The sequence below is a fragment of the Lutjanus erythropterus genome, chromosome 19 (assembly GCF_056507025.1).
Source record: "Lutjanus erythropterus isolate fLutEry1 chromosome 19, fLutEry1.hap2, whole genome shotgun sequence".
Taxonomy (NCBI): domain Eukaryota; kingdom Metazoa; phylum Chordata; class Actinopteri; order Lutjaniformes; family Lutjanidae; genus Lutjanus; species Lutjanus erythropterus.
This window is the reverse complement of record NC_139335.1, coordinates 29,092,171-29,110,941: the sequence shown is the minus strand read 5'-3', so window position 1 is coordinate 29,110,941 and position 18,771 is coordinate 29,092,171. Positions and strand designations below refer to the sequence as shown.

At 39.5% G+C, this 18,771-nt stretch overlaps 1 protein-coding gene across 1 annotated transcript; it reads right to left on the bottom strand.

The window, feature by feature from the left end:
* Positions 1–3,833: 3,833 nt before the first annotated feature.
* Positions 3,834–17,135, bottom strand: rras (RAS related). Its single transcript, XM_084743877.1, has 6 exons — positions 16,596–17,135; positions 13,736–13,823; positions 10,015–10,117; positions 6,798–6,906; positions 5,434–5,552; positions 3,834–4,242 (listed from the first exon to the last, which is right to left on the bottom strand). Exons 1-6 carry the CDS (start codon positions 16,680–16,682, stop codon positions 4,155–4,157), a joined length of 594 nt encoding a protein of 197 aa, XP_084600003.1. The 5' UTR covers positions 16,683–17,135; the 3' UTR covers positions 3,834–4,154.
* Positions 17,136–18,771: the final 1,636 nt, after the last annotated feature.

Sequence of the window (18,771 nt, the reverse complement as noted above, 5' to 3'; positions counted from 1 at the left end):
GATATTGTGCTCTATATGATAGATTTTTCAAAATAAAGTAGTGCTTCATTAACCCACAGCTGACACACTAACAGGTCAGTCCAGCTGTAATCAGTTCCTTTCTCTGTATTCGAAGCAATCAGGGTTGGGAGGATTACTTTACAATTAGCTATTATTTTCAAAAATCGATTAATTGTTTGATTAACTAACATAACTAATAACTAATTAATGCTGTAGTGTAGTGGAGTAAAAAGTTAAAATATTAGTTTACAGATTGTAGCAGAATACAGGTATAAATATAGGTATCAGAAATTGGGAGTAAAGTACAGGTACCTCAAAACTGTATTTAAGTACAAGTATTTGCATAAATGTACTTAATCACAGGCCACCACTGAATAAACAGCATCAGTTTGAAGAGTAATACATGACACAACAGAAACAAATGTTTGAGTAAATGTTTTAATTTGTAATAAAATGGAAATATCATCACGTATAAAAGTGATCAATGTAAAAAGTACAGTGAGAGATTTTTTCTTTTTATTATTTAAGTGAAGGTGATAAAGCCTTTTTCTTGGTGTGCATCATCTTGAGTTAATAAAACAGTGAAGAAGGTGCTTGAAGACGCGAGTTAAGACTCACGTCTGTGGTTTCTGATTGTCTCGTTACCAATGACAGGACACACAGCAGGGCAGAGGGGACACACCTGCCTCACCACAGACACCTTTTCCAGGACTAATAAGGCATCTACGGCCTGGATGTGTGCTCCAACCAAAACAGTTGGCCCTGCCAGTCTGTGGGAGGCTGCTGACAGTTGCTGGCTGCTCGTCGCTGTTGCTGCAATAGTGCTCTCTACTGGCTGGTTTGGCTACTGCACATTTGTGGAAGGCACATGTACATAGAGTTGCACTGCAGTCCAGAGGCCAAAGTATGACAGAGTAGTGACAGAAAAACACAAACACAGTTTTTTGGATCAAAGCTGTGCAGAGGAGACTGGGCCACTACCTCCAATGTGATATGTAGGACGATATTAGAATATTACACACCTTCACGACTGACTGCAAAACAAAACAATTTGAACTTGAGGTCTACTTATTGGCTTTTTCCAGAACGTTCCACCCCATATCACAGCCTTTAATTAGTGAATAAAGCTTGTTCAGTTGTCGTGGAGATGGTTTAGTTGTCTACATGTGACCTAAGTAAGAAACTTCAGTCACATTATAACAGGTAGTAGTATGTGATTAAAGGGATAGTTTGCCTAAAAATGAAAATTCAGTCATGCCAGCTGAGGGTTGGGTTGTTGTTTTTTTTCTGTTTAAAAACTAGTCGCCATTCACTTCAAACTCCTGCAGCGTTTTGTGAACTGAAAAACAAAACCAGACCTTATATCAGCATGAAGAGATCTGACTTTGAGATAATTGCAGGTAGCCGGTTGGTTCTGATGCTGAGATCTGCAGGTGTGGGTGGGTGCTGGTTTGCAAAGCAGGAGCCATGCAGGACTCTGTTCCCAGGTCATCAAATACTGACATTTTGGGAGTGAGACTCCACAATCAACTATCTTACTGACCTGCGATTGGCCAAGTCCATCACGGGCTAGTTTCTCTAAAGCCTGAAAACAGAAGATTTGGAGCAGATGTCTAGTTTTCTCACAGCCCTGTTTAATTACTGAGAGGTTATTATGGAACTTTTGCCCAGTGATGCCAAAAATAAACTGCCTACCCCAGCTTTAAGTCGCATAATGACAAGTGAACCATCTCCATGACCGAGTCCTTTCATCTGATGATGAAGACAATAAGAATGGAAAGCTCTAGAGACAGCTAGAAAGTGAACCTTGAGTTGGGATTATTTTGTTAAACTGCTGCTACTTAAAGTCAGGAATGAACTGTTACCTGCTAACAGTTCATCCCAACTCTGTTGTGTTTGTGGTCACTATTGTTCATTTCGGCGAAAAAATTAAAATTATTATACATTTTACCTACAGAGGTCGTTGATGTGAAAACTTAAAGAATGAAAAAAAAAAAAAAACACATTAGTACCAGAAAGGAGTCCACCTATCACCGAAACACTGAACATCCAGAGTGTGTGTCAACTCAACATTTTGCCCACTGGTCAAATGTTGAAATGTGCAAACAGAAACAAGTTGTGCTGTCATGAATACTGCACTGCCAGGCACAAGTTCATGTAACCTTTTAGAGAACATTTTGAATTAGGACCAGAAGTTCTGCATCTGGACCATACAGAATCTGATCAGACATCTGGTACTCATGGATGTTTTCAATATTTGGTGTCATCATGGGGAGGTGGCTACAAAAGACAAACTCTTCCCTCGTCTCCTTAAGACTCTGCTGCCCCCTGCAGGGAGGCATGGAACATGACTACACAGTGTGCCACATATCATGAGCAAGTTGAGATGTTACATAGTACACTGAGACATAGTATTAGAAATAAACTATTCATGTGAGAAGACAGTCAGCTGAGCTGTGTGCTGCTAGGTTTGTCACAACACCAGAATTTTAAACTTTGGTACCACGGCAAAAAGAAAAAAAAGCCCTAGGTGCACAAAAACTTTTTTTTCCTTTCTTAAAATTAACAACCTACATGAAGTGCTGGTGCAGAAAGTCACTGAACACTATTGAGTTTTGCTGCAGGACAAAGTTCAGGCAGGACAATAAAGACTAAAATTTGAATGAGCACTTAGATCTTTTCTTTTTTAAACCTTTGGTACTTTCAATACTATTGAATGTTAGTATTTTTTTTTTAATGATGTAGTACTGAAAAAGTATTGAATTGATTCTTCTGACAACCTTAGCTGCTGATGTCACTGTTGACGTCTGTACCTGCAGGGAACGGTGTCCTTTCTACACCGGCAAGAGTACAGACCTCCCGTTTCTCCACTAAACTAAGGCCTCTCCACCTTTCAGATGGAATCAGGTGTTGTGGAAAAAACATCATCCCTTTCATTCATTTGAATGGAGGTGGTGCATTTAGGTAGAGGGGACGGGGCCTGCAGGGGATGCCAGAAAAAAAAAACAGTCCCTGCGGTGAAGAGTCAACACAGTCAACTTTTGGAGAGATTCCACCCGATGCCACACTGCGGTGGCTGTGAGCCAGTCATCAGACTGCTCCATAGTCAGCCTGAAATATCTGTGGAACCAGGGGCTTCTTCAGGTGGAGTTCATGAAGCGAACGATGATACTCTCCCAGCTGTGCCCTCACTTGGTTTGTTTTGTGTACCCAGCCTCTACATGTGGGTCTGGCTGCAGTTTATGCTGCAAAAGTAGCGACACCAAGAAGCTTCCTTTGGTTTGTGTCCTTTTGTTTGAGAGAGAGAGAAAGAAAGAGTGCAGCGGTGGTCGAGTGAGCTTAACAGCGAATAAAGAGAGGGAGTGGTGGTATCAAGAAAGTGCTGATGAATTAGAGAAATAAAATGTAATTACAACCCTAGGCTAATCGCCAGAATGCCAGATTTGGTCTGCAGCTTTATTACTTGATTCCACCTGGCACGTCACATCTGCGTTGAAGTTTTGATTCGTCCTCCACATGGCTTTATGACCCAGCAGGAGTTTTTCAGGAACAGAGCATTTTGCGCACTTGATTTTGTTGACTTGCTCAGATTTTGTTGATTTGGTTATTTTTCCCTGATTCTTGTGCTTCTACCATGGGCACACAGGCAGTGCAGCTAAATAGTTCATGTTTTGTCTGTTTTTATGATCAGGACTCTGCACATGCATTTTATTTTGAAAATTTAAAATGATCTATCCTCGATCTGCTCTGTGCAGCTTGACACAGCTTCTGGTAAAAATAGTTTCTGGGACGTGCGGCTTGTGGAATCACAAGCATTGTCTAGAATGTCCGTGACTGAGGTGGTGGCTGCAACGCATTGCATCTGTGCACGGTGGAATCAGTCAGCAGTGACTCTCCTGCTGCTGACACCTCTCCCTTTAGATCCTCTCATCAAAATTTAACATTACAAACACTAATTTAAAAAGTTTTAGCTTTAAAAGTTGCTTTTGGCAAAAGTGCAAATGAAACCATTTGGATAGAAAATGATGCACCTTCTCTCTCTCTCTCTCTCTCTCTCTCTCTCTCTCTCACACACACACACACGCACACACATACACAGTCCTTTTTGGACAAGCTGTAGAGGGACGGGACTTTGGTGTCCATAGTAACAGTACTTAGAGGAGGACACAGGGGCAGCCACCGCTCTTCTGTTTCCCTGTGTGATGAGCTGGAAGAGGAGGACTCTCCATCTCCTGGAACCTTCTGTGGATGCAGAACAGAGGAATCAATCATTGTAAAGTTTGTCTTTTCGATCACTGTTGTCATCACAAATACTGATTCATGTGAGTTTAAAAAATGTTTGAAGAGAAAGCTGTTCAGGAAGATTCCTGGTTGTAAATTACAGCCCTTTGCATAGCAGGAGTTTAACAAAATGTCGCAGGTCAAGCTTTTGATTTGTTCCCTACTCTGGGGTTCCTGGATCTATACTGAGGCCTCTGCTCGTCCCTCACTGACTGCTGCAGGGTTGGATAGATTACTTTAAAAATGTATTCAGATACAGTTACTAATTATCTCTTAAAAAATGTAGTCAGTAAGCTAATCCAAGTATCACATTATTAAAGTATTGCTACTTGATTACTTTACATTATTTTTGGATTACCTGAATATAAAATATGGTGAAATTGTTTAGCCTAAAATAGTGTTTTTATTGACTGATTAGTTGTTTGGTCCATAAAATGTTGAAAATGGTGAAAAATGTTGATCAAAGCTCAAGACGACGTCCTCAAATGTCTTGTTTTGTCCATGACTCAAACATATTCTGTTTACTGTCAGAGAGGAGTAAAGAAACCAGAAAATTATAGACTGATTATAAAACTAGATGCAGATTCATTTAATAGTTGATAAATAATAGATTAGTCATTGCAGCTGTAAGTGTTTTATGTTTGTTGTTAGGTTTATTAGTCTGTCCACATGTTCCTTCCTTTGTTGTGCACAATTTATTGATTGATTAATTGATTGATTTAAAGACAAAATATGTAGTAGGTAGAAAATGTTCTTTATTTTAAAATTATAATCTTACTAATAATCCCCATTTTTACTGAATGTAACTGCAATCTCATTACATCATTGTTATCTATAACTGTAATGGAACAGTTACTTTTTTGTATCCAGATTACTTAATCCTGTTACATGTTCCTGTTAACATGCACAAACTTCTGTGCAGCAACACATTATCTGTTACTTCAACTGGTCTTTCTAGTTGATAGGTCGTATTTATATTTCATTTTTTCAGTCTGAATCTCTGCTTAGGAAAGAGGAAGACATTCAGAGGAATCTGAAGTCACACAGAAAAAGACACAGCGCAGGAAAATCAAATAAAAATAGAAAAGTAGACCTGGATTTAGACTAAACCCGTGGTAAAGTAAAATGAAGTCAAATGATTAGGGACTATACCTGATAATCTGCACCAGCTCCAAGAAGGCCTCATCCACGTTATAGCGGTTCTTGGCTGAAGCCTCCATGTAGTGGATCCTGTTCTCTCTGGCGAAGGCCTGAGCATCCTCCCTGGAGATCTGCAGACAAATGAAACCACGTGACAACCCAGCCACCTTCCACTGTCACCTCACCCTGTTCTTCCTGTACAGCCGTGCTCGCTTCACACTCTCTCTCTCTTCAATAATGGAAAAAAATTGCTTTTAAAAGCCCAGTGTGTCAGATTTAGAAGGTATTATTGTCAGAACATGACAGAAGTGGAATATAACATTCTGTTACCTGAGAATGAGCCCTTTATATCTGCAAATGGTCCTCTTCCACAGAGGACAACGGACAAACTAAACACTGGCTCTAGATTTTGCCACCATAGGTTCCTCTCCATGCTTGGAAGGGGAGGGTGAGGTGAGGTGGAGGCATTTGCAATCTGTGAGCTCAATGCTAGATGCAACTAAATCCTACTTGGTTGTCAAATGTACTGATACGTCAGTACAGCATGTTTAAAACAATACAATATCTGTTAACTATAGTATTCAAAGTATTGAAGCTATGATAAAATGAAGTTCAGTTCAATCTTAATTGTCCTGCCTGACATTTGGCGTGCAGCAAAACTAGACAGTGTTCAGTTTTTGTACCAGGACATGTTAACACGAATTTTCTTTTTTCTCCTGATCATGGTATTAAAAGAGGTATTGTGTTTTTTTTCTTCATGCTAATATTGTAAGTTTAAAAAGTCTAGCATCTCTAAATCCGACACACTGGTCATTTAAATAAGAGAACACATTCACATTGACATTTATGGTATTCCTATACAGTCAGTGTCAGGATGAGTGACTCTTGAGAAAGCAACAATCAGCACGGGTTCCTGACAGGTGACCTGCAAAAATGTTGTGTAACGGGTAAAAAATATATTTATATAAATTCTTGGGTGTAGGCATGGGTAAAAACGTAATAATTGCCAGCAAGCAGCAGGCGAACACCATAATATAACATATATTATATAATAATTTTTTTTTTCAAAGAGAAATCAGAAATAAAAGTGACTTTGCATTATTTTTAACGTTTATATTAGCTAATACAGTAATATGAAGCTCAATCAGCCAGCAGGATTTTATTGTGAAAGTCTCTGAAACAACCATTTACCCTATATTCTGTCAGAAAATGAGAAGTCACTATTTGATCTGATAGTGATGTAGGCTAGCCACTAGCTAAGACTGATAGCATAAAGGCAAAAATAGCCAGTAGAGGATACGAAATTGTGGACAATGTGTTGTCAAAGGCCAAGTCGGGCGTTTGGGAGGATTTTGGAGCATGAGGGCGTTACTCACCACTCTTTGTGATTCCAGGTCAGCCTTGTTACCGACCAGCACCATGGGGAAATCGTCTCGATCCTTGACTCTCAGGATCTGGGTGTGGAATTTCTGGACCTCGTGGTAGCTGTTGGGAGCACGGAGGGACAGAATTAGCATTCACAGAATCAACAAGCAGATAATCATATGAACACTGATTTACAGGAAGTAACATAATACATACAGGAGAAAGACACAGAAATAACCAATGAAATCAGCTCCTCTCATCCCTTTTTTTCCATTCCAGAAAAGATGTTTTCAAAGATGATGATGATCAGTGTTAACAGGCAACAGCTACGGCAGCCTTCCTAGAGCAGCAGAATTTTGCTTAGCTATATTTTGAGCTTCATGCTGTGATGACAGAGATGTCACAAGCATCACAGATTAAATATATTGAATTTTTAAATGCCTGAACGCTGCTGACCAATCAAAAATACAGCGACAAATTTTATGTGTGAGTTTAAATAAGTATGTTTAAAATTTAAGTTTGAATAAATGAAGCAACAGTATTCATCTGATGTCCAACCCAGTGGCAGGCATTAAGAAAACTACATATGTTCTCGTGAATGGTCTTGTTACCTTATGCAGGTCATAAAGAGGCAACATTATTAAACTGAGACATACCCCTTATAGTGGCTTTAAACAAAGGAGCAACTGAACACATTTACATATGATTCAAATAGTTGGTCAAAGTTAGTTGTTATAAAAAGCACAGGGTCCTTATCTAATATCTGACAGAGCGTGTTAATAGAGCCCACATCTACTGGTGTACATTTAGCTCCGCTACAAACCACAAAAACTTCAAACAGAGCAGAACAGGAGCTGACACAATCAACACCTCAGCAACTGTTTGACTTCATTACAGTAAAGTGAAGTCATTTTCTGAATGTAGCAGACTATTCTTGCTGTTCTATTACTCACTTTGTCACGATATCCACCTTTCTGATGATTATTTATTGAAAATCTCATTGTGTTAATATTTTGTGAAAGCAGCAAAAGTCATCCCCATTATATTGTTGCAATACTGGTAGAGGTATTTGGTCAAAACTATTGTGATATTTGATATTTGACTCATTAATTGGACTCATTTAAAAACAAAATAGGGGAGACATGGGAAGGTTGTAACACTTTTTGTCTCTGCGCCTATTGTCTTGCATAGCCAGGCCTCCCTCCAAGTCTGCACATTCTGCTTTAGGGGAAAAAAATGCCCTGCCTTGTTTGCATATCTTTAAACCAATCACAAACATCTTGGGTGGGGCTACGCTCAGGAGGCAGCGACGGTGCTGCTGCAAAATAGTGTCAAGGGAGATCTTGTTGTGGTGGAACATTTGCACGTCGGGAGGTGAGCTCATAACATTACCGTCTCAGGCGCTAATTTGCTATTGTCTGTGTAGGTTGCAACTAGGAGGCTATTCTTGTTTCCCCGCGACTTTGAAGACATAGATAGCGGACGTCGCAATGCTGCTTGAAGCAAGTGACCAATGGCAGGACTTACACCAGCAGTGTGCATCTGGTGAGTCAGACTACACCACCCATTAATCACTGAATTTTTGTGTTAAAGCTCTCAAATTTTGAAATAAAGTACCCTTTTACTTTTTACAAACGTCAATGTTTCCAACTTTTTTTTGTTTTATTTTTGTACTCTTTTACAGCCTTTTCCCATAGGCTATGATTATTTACTGTGATGATTCTAGATGGAAATTTATTATTATTATTATTATTAATGTTAAAATAACATGTTTAGAATCTTATAAAATACATTTAACTGTCACTTGCTTTGAGTGATTCTAGATTAATCTAAAATTTGAATCAGATCACTGATGGTTATTATCCTACAGAAAAATACTGCAGTGAATATATGCAATCATTATGGTTTATTGCACATGATGGCATGCATATTGAAATATATATAAATCGATGGTCCTCATGCAAGAACCACTCATATGAAGAGATTGGTTCTTAAGTGGTGTGTAAGAGTGATTCAGAAAAACTTGTCATATTTACCAATTTTCTCATATTTTGAATTTTCTTTCAGATACAAACACGATTTCCGAGTGATGTAGACCTGTTGTAGAGTCATGTGCAGTCGGCCTGCTGTCATCCAAAGTGAAGTTTTTCACTAATGACTGTATATTTCCTCAGTCTGAAGACATTTTGAGTTTGAAAAATAAATTATCATGACTGACTGCATTTCAAATGATAATATAATTATAAAATGTTTCCTCTTTATTTCAGTGATAGTCCAACCCTCCTAACATGGTATCAACAGCACTCACTTTTTCAGTTTTAACAGCTCTTTTAATTCCACTGCAGACGCTGTTAAAATGACAGATCTGAAAGCAGGGCGTCAAAACTCTGAACTCGTAAAGTTCCTCTTTTTTTTCTCTTTGATGCCATTTTCATGAATGAACACTTCCTGACATATGGGCAGGAAGTGCAGCCATATATGGTATTATTTGGGCAGTAGTTATACTAATGTACAAATCTCATGCATGTGCACTCAAATACGCAGAGGTGGATCATTTACACGCATAAAAAGTGAGAGAAATTTAAGACAAGGAAACAAAAATGTTCTTGCATGAGACCTAGTTTGACAAAATGTATACTTTGGTGTTATTCATTTTTAATAGAGTTTGGAAGTCAAAGGTCAAATTGGCCATACTAGTATTTTGCCACTTGTAGTGTTAAAATACTCATTAAGCAGTAAAATGGTTCCTAGTGTTTTATCATTATGTATGCGGTTTGTGAATTTTAATGTGTATGTCTATAAAGATGATCATGTTTGTACTTTTGAGAATTTGCGGTGTTACAATAGAGAAAATGTGTATATCTTTTTATATATTGTATATCATAGAATAGACATAGGATGCATTAGATTGTAAGTGTAAAGACACCCAGGATGTTTAGTCCACCCTAATTAACAGCTGGACGGTGAGTCCTCATGACAGTGTCACCAGCAGCCACAGCTCACCACACTTCCTCTTTAGCAGGAAAACAAACAAGACACTGTGGGTGACAGCATTACACTGTCATACTGACAAACCCTTGAGTATACTTTGTCCACCTCGGAGGCACTATTTAGACACACTTACCTGTAACTCAAAGACAACACACACACACACACACACACACACACACACACACACACACACACACACACACACACACACGCACACACACACACACTTTCCATTACCTGCCGCGGTCGTTGAGTGCAAACACCAGTAAGAAGCCTTCTCCTGAGCGCATGTACTGCTCCCTCATCGCTCCAAACTCCTCCTGACCTGCTGTATCCAGGACTGAAAAACACACAAACACACACAAATACTCTATTCAAAAAGACTGCCGCGACCAACCTTTAAAGGGGCAGTTCACCCAAAAATCAAAAACACATATTTTGCCTCTTCATCTTTAATTTAGAAATCCCCAGACTATCAGTAGGCGTTATCAGGTATTAAACGACTAATCTACACATATTTCCAGAATCATCAATGACTCTGCTTTACAAGAAGAGGGAATTTAATAAAAGGTTTTATGTGTATTGTGTCCAAACTGTGCAAAATGGGAGTTGTCACTGTATTGACAGGTTTGATTCCAGGTAGAAACATGCTGTCTTCACTTAGAGACGACAGAGGACTGATAGACAGCTGAACATTATGATGTCAAAGTGAAGATGACCTTTGAGCTTTTAGATATACAATGTCACCACAGTTCTATTTTTTTATTGCTTTGTTTTATATGACACTTACTAAGAGGCCAATGGGGGCCACAAGTCATTAACAACTCCAACAGTTCAAAATCATATTTCGGCTTGGGACAATGGATGTGGGGGTCATGTTAATGTTGGTGGAACTTTGCAAACCCCCACTGGTTGCATCTGACAGTTGTGGTGTCATTGCAGTAGGTGCTTCACCATCTGTTGCCTGGCAGATATCTGTCACAGTGACCTTTGACCTCCAAAGTCTAATGACTTCATCTTTCAGTCCAAGTCAACATTTGTACCAAATTTGAAGAAATTCCCTCAAGGTGTTCCCTGAGATACCATGAGAATTAAACAGACAACTTGAAAACATTATGCTTCTGGCCACGGCTGCAGTGTTGTTAGTGGTCAGTCAGTCTGTTATGAAGCATGATGCAGGTGAGAATTATGTTGCAAATTGCACTTTTAGGAAAAAATGTTATTTTTTTTGTTTTTGCACCAACCCATTTTTACATAATAACAGCTTGGAGTTTTTTGTGTTCTAATAAAAATATTGGTTTATTGGTTAATTGTTTCATTTAGAATGGATATTATTTTGGCACAATCTGTATTACTTTAATATGCAAGAAATTAATAAAATAATGATAAAATACATCCCATGAGCCCTACATATCTCTACACCCATGTTGAATCAAGGGTGAATCCACCTTTCCAGTGGGATCAGGATAATCCTGATTTTTAGCATCAAAGCTATCTTTTGAAAAACCTGAAAATAACTTTGGATGACCAAATCTGTATCTGTAATTTTGTAGGATCAGGATCACTTCTCTTTGTTTTGAAATGCTCAAATTTGAGATTTAATCCTATCCGGATAATTCTTATCTGGATTAAAAGTTTTGAAATACTGCCCCCTTGGATTTAACATTCAGAAAAACGAAAGTGTAGCTGTGTGACTCAAACATAAAAGGTACACTACCGGTCAAAAGTTTTAGAACACCCTAATTTTTCCAGCTTTTTATTGAGAATTATACAGTTTAGTGTCTCAATGTACTCTGAAATGAAAGCATAGAACAAATAAACAATTGAAGTTAAAAAAGAAATCATGGAATCAATTTCTAAACCAAAATGCTTTCTAAACTTTTGACTCATCAAATTAGCCACCTTTGGCAGATATAACAGCTGAACACACTCATGGCATTTCTTCTACAATGGAAATCAAATATTCTTCAGAAAGTTCTTCCCAACTGTTGCAGAAGTTCCCACAAAAGTGTGGCATTTGTAGGTTCCTTTGCTTTCACTCTTCTGTCCAGTTCATCCCAAACCAGCTCAATGGGGTTTAAGTCTGGAGACTGTGTTGGCCACTCCATGTTTTCAAGCTTACCATCTTTTTCTTTTTTCCTAAGGTAGTTCTGATATAGCTTGGACTTATGTTTTGGGGCACTATCTTGCTGTAGGATGAACCCCTGACCAACTAGGCGCATACCAGAATGCTGTGGTAGCTGTTTTGGTTCAGGGTGCCTCTCACTCTGTACAAGTCACCGACCCTGGATCCAGCAAAACAGCCCCAGACCATCACGCTTCCTCCTCCATATTCGACAGTTGATGTCACACACTGAGGAACCATCCTTTCGCCTACTCGACAGCGTACAAAAATCCTGTGTGATGAACTGGAGATTTCAAATTTTGATTCATCAGTCCATAACACCTTCTTCCAGTCTTCAGTAGTCCATTGGCAGTGTTTCATGGCCCAGACAAGCCTCTTTTTCTTATTCTGATGCCTTAACAATGGCTTTCTTGCTGCAACTCAACCTGTCAAACCTGCAACTCAAAGTGTTCTCTTCACAGTTGAAACTGAGACTTGTTTACTACGACCACTATTAAGCTGTGCTTGAAGCTGTTGTCCTGTGAGCCGCCTATCACACAAGCTGTTGACTCTCAGAAACTTGTCTTGTGATTCTGTTGTGGCTTTGGGTCTGCCAGACCTCTTCCTGTCAGAGTTTCCCCCCGTTTCTGAGTGCCTTTTGATGGTGAAGGAAACTGTACTGACTGACACCTTGACTTTCTTCGCTATTTCTCTGTAGGAAAGACCTACATTTTTGCCTTTTTCTCGCCAATTTTATAGCAACACACTACTTTCTGCCGTACAATACTGTTCAAATAATGGGTATGGTACCACAGTGTGTTCCAGCACTACTTTTATGCAGACAGAGGGGGTTGTAAGGAATCAAAAAAAGTTGGGACACCTGTAGGAATTGGTAGCACCAATTTTCAAGGCTTGATCAACCCCCATTGCTGCAGAACACCTTTCAGTTGTTAACCCATTTCTTGTTTCCTGAAAAAGGCCTTTTTGTATAACTCTGAAATGTACATTATTTTTCAGTTTTGGGTAGCCTTACCATTTTTTTTCACCTCTGGCAGTTCACCACTAACCTTTGTACCATTTCAAGCTATTCATTGGACTTGAACTCAATAAAAAAAATGGAAAAATTGGGATGTTCTAAAACTTTTGAGCGTAGTGTACATGAGAGGCACAGACCGAGCCTGAGGAAGCCAATGTTCCTGTCGAGGACTCTGACAGAACCAGTGAGTAGACATGAGTGAATGCTGGTCCCACCCTTTACGCAACCTACCTGACCTCACATACTGCAACATCTGTGCACATCCCTCCAAGACATACATAAGTGCTCCTAACAGGAAAATCAAATCTATGTGGTTTTGGAGATAATGACCTCCTACTGCTTCTGTTCATCCAAGAAGCTTACATTTCACCAAAATGTATCATTTGGTCTACAGTAATGTTTATGAAGGGTATGGTATGGAAAAAAACACAAGATTCTATACTTAGAGTCAAACGTGCAGTAGTTTACAGTGTTGTAAACCAACTTGTAAACATATAAAGAGCAACCAGACAGAGTGGTATTAACAGAAACTGAGCAGATTCAATCTGTCTGCATCTGATGATTCACTTATTACTGTGTGGTGAAACAGCAGTGTGACCCAACACACTACAGCCTGGCTCCGTGCAGCAACACTGGCCAAGTACAAGTCCTAACAAGGGAATGAAACATCCAGAAAGCAAACATGCTGCCTGACTGTGTCATATCACATCACGGTGCAACACACCCTCTGCTTTCAAACAAAGCCTTTCACACACCCTGCAATCACTCCCACAAACAGTGTCAAGTATGGATTCATGTCCAGTGTGACGGAGCCTTACTGTCCAGCCGGGTCTCCTTTCCGTCCACAGTGCAGATCTTGGTGTAGGAGTCTTCGATGGTTGGGTCGTAGTCTGACACAAAGTAGGACTGTGGGACACACTCAGTGTTAATGGCAAGATACTCCTGAGGGCACAGTTTCTACTCTGAACAGTTGACAATGTTTAATACAGTGACAAGAAATATCTGGCTGTTTACTACAGATCCCAGATGGAACTCTGAATGTGTTTTATTGTCTTTAAAACTAGGCTTGGGTGGTGTCTATTTTATCATGCCTTCATACCCTCCAGACATTACACCAAGGTATACGGTATTACAGCGGTAGTTGTGTAAAGCGGCTCAACTGACTGTACTCCACTGTACTGTAGTACTGCCTCAAAGCTGATCGTCATATCGACGCTATTCCCACAGCTGGGAAACAACACGCTCACACACAGGAGGTCAGCTTCACAGCTTTCAATAACTGACACACTCAACATCCATTCACCATCACTCTCTGTCACAGTAATTAGTCTGTCACTCACCCTCTCATGCTGACTAAAGTTACAAACTCAGGAAGAAACACTACTCTGTCCAGTCAGTAGTCTGCAGTGCTTGTTAGCTCACCTTTATCATTGGACTTGAACCCAAACTAATTCCAAAAAAGAAGCATCTATATTCTTTTTTAATAGTTAATCCCACTATGCAGAGACTGAGCCCTGGTGGTGAAAGCTGCACACTACAGTACGACATCTCCCTATCAGTTTGTTAAGAGGAGCGTTCGAATTTAGGAAGGTATTGAGAATCATACTGTTAAAATTATTTACAGCTAAATTCCAGCAGGCACTGCTGCGTTGTGTTACGACCGCAGCAGCCAAAGCTGATCGTGGCCGTTCTACACAAACCCGGCAGCTCCTCGGAGCGTCTCAGAAGTGGCTCTCTGCTCTGCTCCGCTTCAGATATGCGCTGACTCTATTTTTGATGGATGCTGCATCAATTAGCACAGAGCAGATCGAATGGGCAGACACAGAAGGTAAAGTAAATTAGAATCTGGTCACTTTTCAGACTTGCAATCATGAAGACAGACACATGAGAAACTATTTAACTAAACTAATTTTTTCTATGGTAGAAGCACAGAGCAAAGAAAGAGGACCAAATCAACAAAATCTGAGTAAGTAAACATAATCACGCAGGTGGAACCAACCTGTTATAACACCCAAGCCTATTTACAAATCTGATGCTTTGACTTGTCTTGCTTTCATATTTCATGTATTGTTTTGAGGCACTTCAGCTCCAGCCAATAATCATCGCTGGACAATGTCAAACAGCAGCTGTCTTGACTTGAAAAATTAGCTTTCAAATTGACAAACATCACATGTGTAATTTGTGGCACATTTCAAACAGGGTCAAAAATAATTTGCCCCTCTTCATTGACTACAGTTCATATTTCTTCCATGACAGAGCATTTTTTAGGTCCCATGATGGGCCACCGGAAGGAGCGTGACTGATGCTGAGTTCCAGACCACTCGAAACTTTCCAACATCCTACTAGCAAAAAATACAATGCAACACCACCCGAAGTCGGAGTTTCTACACTGCGAACTCATGAAGAAGTCACCATCTGATGTCACACAACAATGGCAGCACCCATTGATGTTTACTTTTGGCGTTGTACACATGATAGGCTTTGAGTTCGGAAGTTGGAAATCTCAACTGGGAAATTCCGATCTCCGATGGTATCTGAAACGCAGCATTAGGCACTATATATCGGGCCAATAAAATTGGCTGACCGATGTATCTATCTGGTTTGTTTGACCACTGACCTCCTGGAAAAAACTGGAAGACAACCTGGTTACTTACATAATATTCTAACTTACATTAAGATGTAGCAACAAGGGACGATAACCATAAATCGATGATCGATTTGTCAGTTAAGAATGCGATCAATCAAGTAAAATTTTAGCAATTTACTCTCGAATAAATATCTGAAATATAACAGAGATTATTTTTTTTCCTGTGCCCTGCATGTTATGTGATATACCCGTGTTTTAGAGCTGCAACTAACAATAATTTTCATAGCTGATTAATCAGTCGATTATTTTCTCATTCAATCAAATCATAATTGTTTGTTTTAAAATGTCAGAAAATGGTGAAAAATGTCAATCAGTGTTTCCGAAAGCCAAACCATGATGTCCATAAATAAGGAAAATATTCAAAAATTTTCAGTTTACTCTCAGAGAGGAGTAAAGAAACAGGGGCTGAAATCAGAGAATTTTTACTTTTTTTCTGAAAAATGACTCAAACCAATTAATCGATTATTGACATGGTAATCAACTATTTGTTGCAGCTCTAATGTGTTTATTATGTAGACCTTAATGTCTTTATATATTTCATAATGCTGTCAGAGAATGCGCAAGACGTAGTTGTGGAAATTAAGCTTTGATTGCGGAGAAAAACATTTGGTGTTGTCTTGATGTTTTGTAAGCTAAATGTTTGTTTCTTTGAGTAATCAGTTAATTGATTGTTAACTTTACCAGCTATTGATTAAAGAAAGTGCTTACAAACTGCAAGCCTGCTAACAACTATGGTTAATGGTAAAGAGAGAAACTTGGTACATTTTATTGATGATTCATGACTTGACTATTAATGACTCACAAGCCAAAGAGATTTTTCAGAACCTGGTCATGTATGCCAGTGGCTGATCTATAGAGAATTACTGATTTATTAACCAATAACAAAGTCATTATGTAATGTTATACGTTATTATGGTGATAATCGATTATCTATACAACAGATTATAGTATGTAGGCCTGTTATAGTCTGACCTATAAGCTGTGAGAGTATAACAGAGGTATAGGACAGGTCCAGGTGTAGTGATCCGTACCTGGATGAACTGAATGGTCAGGGCGCTCTTCCCCACACCTCCTCCTCCCACTACCACCAGTTTGAATCTCTCCTCTTCTCCACTCATACTGCTTCTGAACTGGGATACGTGCGGACCAAAATAAAACTTTCCAGGACCTGAATCAGAGACCCTCCGACCCGAGCCTCAGCACAATCCGAAGTAGAAGAGAAGTCCTCGAAATAAATCCGCCTGGTAACGTTACTGCGAGCAGGAGACACCAGCATGGAGGATTGTATGGGTGCAGCTTCAGACTGAAACTTCTGACACGGAGCTCATTTTCTGCGACCAACAACCAGGCCGTTCAGCGGAGACACACCTGAAGACGAAAAGTCCCGCCGGAGTCCAACTGTCCATCCGCAAAAAAAAAAAAAAGAAAAAGAAAAACCCTTGTCTTGTGTCTTTGTATCGCTTGTTGTTTTTTGTCTCAGATCTCCGCGGCCTGCACGAGCTCCTCAGGGCGGAACTGCTTCCTCTTTTCTCTTTCCTCGACAAACTGCAGCAGCTCACACACACACACACACACACACACACACACACACACACACACACACACATACACACACACACACAGGCGAACACACACACAGACAGCAGGCAGGTCGAGGGCACACACCGACACTTTGGGAAAGCTCTAACAGAGCAGCACACTCTGTATCTTTCCTCTCATTCAGTCTGAAAAGTGAGCAGAACAAATCTCACCTCCGTGTGTCAATGTCCTTATTTGGTCATTTGCAGTAACCGTGACATCATTTCAACTAAGTGCCTCGCGCACAGGGTGTAAAGCAACACGAGCTCCCAAGTATCAGGCTTACTAAGTCATTGGCTGGATTGTACCAACAAGGGCTCATTTTTAAATCCGATTAAATCATGGTTCAGCTATAAATCCTGTTGCACCAAACTACCTCAACTATATTAAGATGAAGAAAGATTAAATTTAAACCTCCCTTTAACACTTCTTACTCTAAACCTAGATCAAGTTTAAAGAAATAGTACACCCAAAAATGAAAGTTCAGTCATTATCTATTCACCCTCATGCTGATTGACGGTCAGGTTTTTTTTTTAGGCCACAAAACACTGCTGGAGTGTCACAGGAAATCAGTGCTGCTGAATCTCCCAAACAATGGAAGTGAATGGTGACCAGTTTTCAAATGGAAAAAACAACAACAAAACATAAAATGCCTCCATACTACTTGTCTGGTGGAATCCAAGTCTCCTAAAACCCCGACATGCTGTTCACTTGCGCACACACACACACACACACACACACACACACACACACACACACACACCGTCACACCACACACACACAGTTCAGGCAGTGTGTATATGAATGTGGCTCCAAGCTAAAGATCAACAGTGAAGATTCAGGATAAAAACATGGTGTAAATTATGTCTTTCAAGTCAACTTGGCTTGTTGGGGCCTTAGATGACTTGAATTACACAAGACGAGCAGTATGGATGCATTTTATGTTTTCTTTCCATTATTCTTTTGTGTTTGAAAACTGGTTACCGTTCATTTAAATTGTCTGGGTGATTCTGCAGCGCTGTTTTCCAGTGATATTCCAGCAGTGTTTTGTCAACTATAAAACTAAACCCGACCTTCAATTGGCATGAGCGAGAGTAGATATGCCTGAATTTTCATTTTTGGGTGAACTATTCCTTAATTCTGTTGCACCAATACTTTAAACCCCAATTTAAAATATGATTCAGTGTTAAGTTTAAACTTAGGCTGCACTTCAGCATAATTAACTTATAGTGGATTGAGAAAAATAATCACATTCATCAAAGAAAGTTAGGGGACAGACTGGACCCAGCTGAGTTTTAGATGGTGCGTCTCTTCTTTCTTTCACACAGTCGATAATTCATCCAAAAAGTTTTTTCACTTAAAGGAGGATTAGAGATTTGTTGCCGATCCATCATGAGCAGGCTAACTAGGCCAGCTAACATTCAATATTTTATCAAGCAAGCAGACACATTTATTTATTTTATTCAGGTAGGCAAGGATCTCCATATTCATCACTCATTTATTTTGGTTCACTAAACTTGGATTTACTGAACCAAGATTAGTTTTTAATTGTGCAACAGAGCCCTGCTTAATTTAAAATCTTGATTTACTGATTTTAAACCTGCTTTTACCAAAGTCTGATTACAATTA

Bases quoted from the DNA above. Each gene is read 5' to 3' on its own strand.
- rras (XM_084743877.1), bottom strand. From the start codon at position 16,682: ATGAGTGGAGAAGAGGAGAGATTCAAACTGGTGGTAGTGGGAGGAGGA. The intron at 10,118-13,735 runs GTAAGGCTCCGT...TGTGTTTTTCAG, and splicing joins AAAGGAGACCCGGCTGGACA to TCCTGGATACAGCAGGTCAG. The intron at 4,243-5,433 runs GTATAGTCCCTA...CTGCATCCACAG, and splicing joins GAGCTGGTGCAGATTATCAG to AAGGTTCCAGGAGATGGAGA.